General features: G+C 30.7%; 1 protein-coding gene across 1 annotated transcript; it reads left to right on the top strand.

Moving 5' to 3' along the window:
* The first annotated feature begins 4,869 nt into the window (after positions 1-4,869).
* LOC120160076 (ribosomal RNA small subunit methyltransferase G) lies at positions 4,870-10,962 on the top strand. Its single transcript, XM_039170525.1, has 7 exons — positions 4,870-5,147; positions 5,223-5,415; positions 5,558-5,667; positions 5,809-5,887; positions 5,995-6,062; positions 6,507-6,573; positions 10,758-10,962. The coding sequence occupies exons 1-7, from the start codon at positions 4,896-4,898 to the stop codon at positions 10,871-10,873; spliced, it is 885 nt and encodes a 294-aa protein (XP_039026456.1). The 5' UTR covers positions 4,870-4,895; the 3' UTR covers positions 10,874-10,962.
* The last annotated feature ends 328 nt before the right edge of the window (positions 10,963-11,290 follow it).

Raw genomic sequence — 11,290 nt, forward strand, 5'->3', positions numbered from 1 at the left:
TGTTTATGGTTTAAAGTTTAGAATTAGGGTTTATGATTTAGGATTTAGGGTTTCTATAAACTATATATTTTATTACTTTATATAGTTTATGCATAGTGTTTCTATAAACTATATAAGTAATTTACTTTATATAGTTTATATATATAGTTTATATATACTATACATGGTTTATACATACATATTATATAAAATTATTTAATAAAATTATTTAAATGTAAATTATATAAAACATGATTAATTAGATGTTAAATAATTAGTATGTCACATTGCATATTATATGGTTTATAAATAGTAGTACATGTCATATTAATTTAAATTGCATAATTTGTATTTTAGTTGCATGTTAGGTTAATTCACATTAATGGCTCATTTATTTTGTTGTTATGAATAAGTAATAATAAAACCCAAAAATAAGTCCATTTGCAATAGTGCTAGTCTATTAACATTAGTTTACATAGGCCCAATGCAAGCCCACTCTTTTATTACAAATATATATGCATTAGTGTTAGTCCATTTAAATTAGGGTTTATGGTTTAGTGTTGGTTTAAAGTTTAGAATTAGGGTTTATAATTTAGGGTTTAGGGTTTTTATAAACTATATATTTTATTACTTTATATAGTTTATGCATAGTGTTTCTATAAACTATATAAGTAATTTACTTTATATAGTTTATATATACTATACATGATTTATACATACATATTATATAAAATTATTTAATAAAATTATTTAAATATAAATTATATAAAACATGATTAATTAGGTGTTAAATAATTAGTATGTCACATTGCATATTATATGGTTCATAAATAGTAGTACATGACATATTAATTTAAATTGCATAATTTGTATTTTAGTTGCATGTTTGGTTAATTCACATTAATGGCTCATTTATTTTGTTGTTATGAATAAGTAATAATAAAACCCAAAAATAAGTCTATTTGCAATAGTGCTAGTCCATTAACATTAGTTTACATAGGCCCAGTTTAAACCTACTCTTTTATTACAAATATATATGCATTAGTGCTAGTCCATTTACATTAGGGATTATGATTTAGTATTTAGTGTTTGTGATTTAAAGTTTAGGATTTAGGGTTTATGATTTAAGGTTTCTATAAACTATATATTTTACTACTTTATATAGTTTATGTATAGTGTTTCTATAAACTATATAAGTAATTTACTTTATATAGTTTATATATATATAGTTTATATATACTATACATGGTTTATACATACATATTATATAAAATTATTTAATAAAATTAATAAAATTATTTAAATGTAAATTATATAAAACATGATTAATTAGGTGTTAAATAATTAATATGTCACATTCTATATTATATGGTTCATAAATAGTAGTACATGTCATATTAATTTCATTTGCATAATTAATATTTTAGTTGCATGTTAGGTTAATTCACATTAATAGCCCATTTATTTTGTTGTTATGAATAAGTAATAATAAAACCCAAAAATAAGTCCATTTGCAATAGTGCTAGTCCATTAACATTAATTTAGATAGGCCCAATGCAAGTCCACTCTTTTATTACAAATATATATGCATTAGTGATAGTCTATTTACATTAGGGTTTATGATTTAGTATTTAGTATTTGTGATTTAAAGTTTATGGTTTATGATTTAGGATTTCTATAAACTATATATTTTATTACTTTATATAGTTTATATATATAGTTTATATGTACTATACATGGTTTATACATACATATTATATAAAATTATTTAATAAAATTATTTAAATGTAAATTATATAAAACATGATTAATTATGTGTTAAATAATTAGTATGTCATATTCCATATTATATGGTTCATAAATAGTAGTACATGTCATATTAGTGTTTGCCCATTTATATTAGGGTTTATGGTTTAGTGTTTATGGTTTAAAGTTAGGGTGTATGGTTTAGGATTTCTATAAACTATATATTTTATTACTTTATATAATTTATGCATAGTATTTCTATAAACTATATAAGTAATTTACTTTATATAGCATATATATATATAAACTATATAAAGTAAATTGTTTATATAGTTTATAGAAACACTATGCATATTACATTAATATACCTATCATACATGCATTAATAAATTATACATATATGCATACATATTATACATACATGCATGCATTAATAAATTATATATACATATCATACATTCGAATTTATAGTCAAGATATTAAAAATTATAATCAATAAAATTCAGGCGCGATTGTTTCCCAAATTGTCAAATAAAATTTTTGTATTTGTTTTTAAAATTCAAAATAATAAAATTCAAAGTTGGTGACAGGGCTACAATTTTTAAAATTTTGCCCAAATTGCCAAATAATGGCGCGATTGTTTCCGCACCAAAAATCATTCCCGCGTTTTCAAATCACAAAAGAATCACATTATTACATTAATATATACATACATATTATATAAAATTATTTAATAAAATTAATAAAATTATTTAAATGTAAATTATATAAAACATGATTAATTTAGTCATTTTTATATTAATTTAAACCTCACATTTTAAATTTATTTCGATTTAGTCCCTTACCTATGTGTGTTGTTTAATTTATATTTTAAGATTTTATTTGTAATTTTACATTACTTCAATTTTGTCATTAATTTTATTTTTTTTACAAAATTGATCCATGATTATTTATTTTTCTCTTATTTTACTCGAAATCATATACAATTACAACTTCCAATTCAACAATCACGAAAGATGAAAAATTAATTAATCTAAAAAAATAAAAACGACCCGACCTGAACTCAATCCGTATCCGATAAACATCCGACCTGAATTTTATCTGTCAATGATGTGACCCGATCTGAACGAGATCCGACTGAAGTCAACCCGAACCTGAATTAACCTGATATTTATCTGCTTCGGACCAAGAGAGACCTCTCAAGAATTTGGAGGATACTTCCAAGCTTCCCACTCTCCCAAAGATAAAAATCTTTGGGTGGAAGATCAATAATGACGCTCTGCCTTCAAGTTCTAAGCTGGTTTCCGCTCAGTTAAGTGATGGAATTTGCCCGATGTCTCTCTGAACCGGAATCCATCCTTCACGCTTTAAAGAATTGCCCAAAGACTCGCGCCATTCTTCTCCTCTCAAGCCTTCCCTCTTCGATATTGGACTGGGAAGGATCTTCGTGCAAACGGTGGCTGGAAACAGCTTCATCTCTTCTTGATCTTTCAGGCCTCAATAGAAAGGTTACGCTTGTGTGGAACATTTGGAATCGAAGGAACAAGAGGGAGCTCGATGAAGAGCTCCAAGATGACCGTGCAGTGGTGGATGTAGCCTGGGGGCAGCTGACTGAGTTAGGCGATGCGAACTGGACCTTCAAATCTTCCAGGGACCTCCCGTTTTCCATTAAAAACTGAAATGGACAAAATCAATTGAGGGGACCGTCAAAGTTAATTCGATGGGGATTTGCTTTCAAGCTCCAGGGAAGCCACACTAGGAGTGGTGGCACGTGATCATAATGGACTTGTTTTGGGTGGCCTCGCGCGTAGATTGGTTCCCCCCCATTCCAAATCTCCCGAGGCAATGGCCTTCATTTACGGGCTTCGGGTCATCCATGAGAGAGATGCGATAACCATTGTCAACCTACTTACAAATAGGAAATAAGACATATTGACCATAGGATTGCTACTCAACGAGGAGCACCAAATTTTGGCCAACAATCCGAACTTCAAGGTTTTTTATACGAACCGAAAAGCTAATAGAACTGCTCATTGTCTCACTCGCTGGACCTAGTCGAGAAACAATCATTTTTGATTTTATTATGATGATCCTGAATGTATAAAGATATTGTAATTTCGAATGCCATCCACATTTAATGAATTTCGAATTCCTTTAAAAAAATAATTTCTAAGATGTGAAGGCTTCAATTGTCTGTTCGTTCTTTGCCCAAAACAGAGAGCTTATTCATCAGTATCATGCATATGCATGATTGCAGTTAATATTGTTACGTGTATGCCCTTTTTCAAGTTTAAAATCTAAAAGTTGGAATATTCTAATTTTATAACAATGTCTTAAATTATTCATATTTGGGTGGCCTAAATTATTAAGGTAAATTACATCAATAATTAAGGTGTTCAAAAAATACTCGATTCAGATGATCCGACTTGTTGATCTGTTGACTTGATTTAAAATTATCAAATATCTATAGTGAAAATATTTGAATATCCGGGTAAGTACCCGACCTATTATTTTTGTTGGGTTTCTAGATCGGGCCTTGGTCATAAAATAATGTTTAATTGGGTACTTGGTACCTAATTTCTTACATATTTTTTAATTTTATATTATATATTTTATTCTTGATTCTCAAAATATTTCACCATAACATTATAAATTCTTAATTTCTTAAATAATTTCATCATAACATTTTAAATTATTAATTTCTTAAATTGTTTTATCCTAACAATCTAAATTATTTCTCAAATTATTTTTTAATTTTTAAATTTAAATGTATTTCTTTAATTTTATTTTTAATAAATTTTATCTTTTAATTATATAATATAAATTTTAAAATTTTATGAGTAAATTATGTATCATAGACTTTTAAATTTTAGATTTTTACTATGTAGATTTTTTTTAAAAAATAACATAATTTAAAGAAAAATAAAAAGAATATGAACCGGATACCTTTTACCCAAAAATACGGGTATCCAAATTCTAAATATAATAAAATGATTTTTTTTTTTGTAAAAAGTTTTAAAGAAACAAAATGAAATTTGAAATCTTTCTTTTAATCGGCGGAAAATTTTGGAATCTTATCATTTACCGGATATAACAAATGTATGCTCAATGCGTACAAAAATGCTTACAAAAGCGGAGGCAATCCCTTGATATAGAGCGAGCGCTAAAAGATGTTGGTTTTCCGTTGCAAAATCCTCAACGTTAACTTCCCATCATCATCCTCTTGGTCTCTGGGAACTTTTGTCAAACACCTTCCACTTTCCAAACCTAAAACCTCATTTCCTCCTCAAAGACTCATCGTTAAATCTTTAACCACCAACACCACCGATGTAACACGCAGCTCTTCTTATTTTGAAACCTTAAACTCCTGCCAAAAGGACCAGATTCATCTCTACGTAGATGCTTTACTTCAGTGGAACCAGGTAACACTTTAAAACTGTCAAAACTTCGAATTTTGTGTCTCTTTTTCCTTTGATGGGTTTGTTGTTTCTTTGCAGAAGATGAATCTTACCGCTGTCAAAGAAGTTAATGAAGTAATGGAAAGGCACATTGAAGATTCCCTAGCAATTATTCCTCCTATACAAAATTCTTACATTTCAAGCTGTTACAATTCATTTGACAACATCAGAATTGTTGACGTTGGAAGTGGTGCGGGGCTTCCTGGCTTGATTTTAGCTGTTGCTTGTCCAGGTTTGATTTCCGCTCATCATTTTGAATGTTCACATGTTCGCGTTATAATTTGTATAGTCTTCGAATTTGTTTGTATTGTTTAATAAATTTACTAGTTGATTCCAATTTTTTTGGTATATAAATATTACACGTAAATATGTAGGTTGGGAAGTAACTTTGGTTGAATCTATGAACAAGCGATGTCTTTTCCTGGAGCATGCAGTGAGACTTATGGGGCTATCCAATGTCCAGGTTGTTAGAGAAAGAGCAGAGGTATTGTTTCAACACTCCGTATATGGATTTTGTAATTATTTGAGATTGAATATCTTTGTAGAAGGGCTAGAATTTGGGTACATTGGTCAGCTTTACCTTCTCATGGCTAATATGAATGGTTCAACCATTGGTAAAGGACAGAATTTGGGGCAGGATTCCAACTTTAGAGAGAGATTTGATGTAGCAGTGGCCAGGGCAGTTGCAGAAATGAAAGTTTTAGGTAATTATGACATTCTAACTTCTTATAGTGAAATAATTTTTTATCTATCCAAGACTGTAAACTTGAGCACTGCTTATACAATTTATTTGGTTTCTTTTGTTTTTCAGCTGAATACTGTCTTCCTCTTGTTCGTGTTGGTGGGTTGTTTTTAGCTGCAAAAGGTCATGATCCTCAAGTATGTATTTGGATTTCAACTTGGAAATGGCTTTGACAGACGAGTAATTGTTCTTAGCATTAAACTGATACTTTAGATACCAGTTTGGTTTTAGAATAAGAAAAAAAGTATGCATTGTTTTTAGAGAAATCCCAAATAACTTTCCTCTATGTTCTGATTTGGCCCAAAATTTGAATTTCTAACATTTAATTATGAGCTGGTTGTCTTTTAACTTATATACTTATCCCATTTGGGGTTGTGATTCTCTGTATAAAACCTTGTAGATGATCATTTCTCCAGTCATCTTGAAGTGAAATTTTGTGAAAGAGATTTAGTTTTAATGAACCTGTTGTTGTTTTGTATATTGAAAATTCTGTTAATTATAAGTCTCTGGTTATTTATTCTTAGTATTTCCTGAAAATGTAAACCATCAATCACTTTTTAGCATGTGGTGCAATTTAACAGGAAGAAGTTAAAAGTGCAGAAAGAGCAATCAAGTTGATGGGTGCTTCAATATTGCAACTCTGCTCAGGTATCTATTTTCATATTTCCTACAAAAAAATGTTTTATCATATTTAAGTTTTGAGATCTGTGAATGGCATGCTATGATATTTGGACACGTGTGTAGGACATGGCTGTGTTTGCCACTGATATACTCTATTAATATTTATAAGTTTTTTCATATACTCTATTCATCTTTTTTCATATGTCCACATATGTATCAAACACAGTTACTTTAAGGAATATGAAGAGTCCGAGTAACAAAGGTGGCATGTAAAGCATAATAGATAAAAATAAGCAGGTCATTGTTTGGCCTATAAATATGACATGATTGTTTTGCATAGTTTACATTTAGCCTCGCGGGTTCATCTAAGTTAAATACTTCTGGCAAGTTACTATCTTTCAATGTAAAGTACATATACATTCTTGCACTTCAGATTTAGTGCAGGACCAAAGTTAATCATTGTTTTCAGGTTAAGATCATTATCTCTGATGGATAAATAGAGTAATGGGCACTGCTATATTGTGGTTCAAGTAACAAGTTAAGGGAAAATGAAAACCATTACTTCTTGTTGTCTACTTTTCCTGCTGAAAATATGGAGAAACTGGTGCCGAAACTTTGAAGAAAATGATATTATTGCGGGTGATCATCTAATGTGAATGTGTGTGGTTAACTTCATACTTCTTTGAAGTCGATTTGTTTTTAGAAGATGCAAAATTTTGGGCGTTTATTGTAACACCCCCAACTCATACCCGACCCGGATACGAGTCCGAGATGTCACATTGACTTTTTAAAACAATATTCTTACAAAATATCAAAACATTTGAACTTATATTAAGAAAATACAATAATATACCATTAAAATTATGTTTCATTATAAAAATTTAAGGCAAAAACGTATTTATGAATAATATTATACGGTATGAATAGTACCATGAACAGTACCATAAACAATGCCATGAACAGTGCTACAGTGTACCGATGCACAAAAACATCGAATACAAATTGTGTATCGATGCACTGCTATAGCGTACCGATGCACTGCTACAGTAACTTCCTGAAAACATATATAAAACTCATAAAAATTTAACATTTCATCATTATACAATTACCATTTACATAAATACGTTTAAAACATTACAAAACTCGATCAGAGCATAAATACTTAATTTAACGACTTTGTTTACATGCCAACCTATTTATCACATAATAATACATACTTTGTAATTTACTTCTGATCTGATCTTCAAGTGGAGATATGATGTTCTGTTGAACTTAGCTTTGATCTTCCTGCTTCTCAGTACCTACGTGTAAATCGCTTACACGCTAAGTCATAGACTTAGTGAGACATATAAATATAATAATAATGCATTCCTTATGAATATGAACATGCGATCCATCCATTCTATCATGTCATATAACATATAACGATAATAATACAATTACCTTTGATAACCTTTTATAAGCCCATGTACATTTCTAAGAACTTAAAGTATTCGAGTACATTGAGGTTGTGCACTATTGCTGTCACCACAGCTCGTATGGGGTCCCACTAGGGGCATATGAATTTTATCCCGAAAGACCTATGTACTGTATTTGTCCCGAAGGACCACTCCTTAAGAACCATATACATATTCCAATGGATCAAATATGTCTCAAAAGACCCTGTAAATGTTCTAAAGGATACATATACGTTCAGAAAGACCACGTAGAACCCTCGACTCTTGGCATGCCAACTATACCTATAGCTCACATATCGTATACCATAGGCATTATTCTTATGTTTCATATGTTCATATACTCATGTCATTTCTCTTGTGATCACATACCTCATATCACATGTGCATTTGAATCTATTCACATATATCATTTATCAAATCATATGAACATATATATATACCTTATGCATGTATCATAATAATTATCATGTATGCATGTTCATAACTATTGTACTATGAAAATCAACATAGGAATTAGACTTATCATAAGTCTTATTCCATTGTACCATACTTATAATATGCACTCATCTATATCTCTTTGTCTTTCCCTCGATCGATCTTACTTGTCAATTGTTCAGGAACTTGTTTAAGCTCAATATCTACATAAACATAATTTCCGAGACGATTATTAAAAGTCTAAACCTTATAATTCAATGCTAATAACTTAAACTAATTTAATGAACCAAACTTCAACTTTTCCTTTAGGAGTGTACCGATGCACTATGGGTGTATCGGTACACAAATTAGGTTCGAAATTCCCATGCATCGATGCACCCCTTAATGTATCGATGCACCTTCAAAATTTGTCTTAGTGCATCGGTACCCATTCATAGTGTACTGATGCACCCTGCACAGAACATACTTTTTCACCTGAAAATTCATCAACTCTTCACTAAATTTCCTCATATAAAACTCCTTTCATACCACTAAACTCATCTACAACCATTTTAATTAACTTCTATCATCTCAACATCTTATTATCTCCAATATTTCATCCAAATTCTTAAAACCAAGAATCATACCAAATTTTTCATGTTATCCAAACTTACTTCTAACACTTATAACTTCTTATTCACACTTATGACAAGTCAATATCCACTTCTAAATCCATTTATACATCCTTATTCAAAATTTCACTTATCCACTTCTTATCTTTAATCCTTCATAACTTACAAATCTTTGAGTTTCTATGACCTTCTTCATCTCCATCATGTTTCTTAAGTCTTCCTTAACCAAAAGCATACTCGAATTTTAAAGATTAACCAAAAGAAATCAAACTCACCTTGGCTTGGAGCTTCACGTTGGAGAAGAGAAGATGAAGAAGAGAATTGTCTGGAAACTTATCTCTTCCAACATGCTCCACATGGGTATTATAATACCCACTAATTATTGTTTAATTATTCAATTATTACCCCTTGTTCTATGACCCATTTACCCCTTCCTTTATCCTTCATTTGCTAAATTATCCCACACCAACATCTTTCAATTACTTCCTTAACTTTTCAATTTCTTTAATCTGGTCATTGAATTTTAAAGTTTCACACTTAGGTCACTAACCCGGTATTGAGGATGTTACATTTATATAGAAGGATTCCGGAGGAGAAAGCAGATGGAATATGAGGGATCCATGAGGATGTCTATTTATTATATAGAAAATGAAGAGTCCGAGTAACATAGGTGGCATGTGATGCATGATAGATAAAAATAAGCAGGCCATTGTTTGCCCAATAACTATGGCATCATTGCTTTGCAAGTTTCCTTTGAGCCTCATTGTTTTCATCAGTAAGTAAAGTAGGTTAAATACTACTCACTTCGTTACTCTCTCATTTTAAAATCCATGTGCACCAGACACTTCTACTAAATTTAGTGCACGAACAAAATTGTTCACTGTGTTCAGGGCAAGATCTTTACCTGTGATTGATAGTTAGAGTAATGGGCCCTGCTATTGTGATTTAAGTAAAAAATCATTTCTTTTTGTTGCCTACTTTTCCTTCTGTAAAATATGGAGAGACCTTGCTGAGACTTTGAAGAAACTGATACTATTGTGGGTGATCATCTAATTTGAACATGGGTGGTTAACTTCATCCTCCTATGAAACTGGTTCTTTTTTTAGGAGATGCAACATTTTGGCCATTTTTATCAAAGGAATTTGGCGGACTAAGCAGATTGGAAAATGATACAGATTGCTTTGCTGAAAGAGTGATTGGGATTTGGTCTATGTACAGACTGTCTGGTTATATCCAAGTCTAAGTTTGCATAGGCAGACTTGCGTGTCTGCACACAAACATGCATAGTGAATGCAGTATCATGAACCAAATGGTCAGCTTAATTTCCATTTGAATTTTACAGATTCGCCTTGGACATAAGATCAGGCTTTTTTACTCATCTAGAAAGTCAACTTAAGTGTAAAACCTGTTCTTATTGAGCTTGTGCTGGAAAGAAAGGCTTGAAAGGTTTGGTCATTGTTTCCAAATTTTGGATTTCCCAATGAAAGAAATGTTCTCTTTGTGAATTCCTATTCTTTTTCCCTGGTTGCCAAAATGACATGTTTTTACTTGGGTTGTGCTTTCAATAAGATTTGTTTTATGTTTATAGTCATTACCTCTTTTCATTCATTTAGCTGTTTAGTTCAACTTTGAAACTGGCCTTGCATTTATGTGCTGCCTTTATGAAGTGATATTAACCCTGCCTATGTTTCTTCGTGAATCCATGTAGTGGAATCACACAGCCCACATGGACAAAGAACTGCTATCATTTGCTTAAAAAATAGCTCCACGCCAAGAAAATATCCACGTGATCCAGGTACACCAACAAAAGTACCACTCTACTAAGTAAGGTGTCTGTTTTGCAGTCTGCTTTATATTGTTATGCTTCCTGCAGCTCCAAATGTACGTGACTTCTGTTCTTAAATTATTCCTTTTTTTAGATGGCAAACATGGTTATGCTTTTAGAATAAGCTTAGGATTTTACTCTAGTCTGGAGAGGACTATTACGCTCAATACGCAGTTACTATATTTTTTCTCTCAATATATTTAGCTTTTTAATTCGTAGTGATTTTTCCAACATGGATGAAAAGATTTTAAATCAGTCTCTTCCTTTTGGCTTTTGCATGGATTGTTCTTGAACTTATCGATGACTGATTTAAAGCGAATTAATATGAATTAAGTCAGAATAACATAGATTATGGGGGAATATAATACAAATATTTTTATTTCAAGGAAGCAATAGATCTATTTACCGGCAAGTTT

The sequence above is a fragment of the Hibiscus syriacus genome, unplaced genomic scaffold, assembly GCF_006381635.1.
Source record: "Hibiscus syriacus cultivar Baekdansim isolate YM2019G1 unplaced genomic scaffold, ASM638163v2 tig00111390_pilon, whole genome shotgun sequence".
In the NCBI taxonomy this organism is placed as follows: Eukaryota; Viridiplantae; Streptophyta; class Magnoliopsida; order Malvales; family Malvaceae; genus Hibiscus; species Hibiscus syriacus.

What these genes read in the sequence shown, in the direction of transcription:
- LOC120160076 (XM_039170525.1), top strand. Translation starts at nt 4,896, where the DNA reads ATGTTGGTTTTCCGTTGCAAAATCCTCAACGTTAACTTCCCATCATCA. An exon ending in TTTAGCTGTTGCTTGTCCAG is followed by an intron (nt 5,416 to 5,557) that starts GTTTGATTTCCG and finishes GTAAATATGTAG; the next exon opens with GTTGGGAAGTAACTTTGGTT. An exon ending in TTGTTAGAGAAAGAGCAGAG is followed by an intron (nt 5,668 to 5,808) that starts GTATTGTTTCAA and finishes GGTAAAGGACAG; the next exon opens with AATTTGGGGCAGGATTCCAA.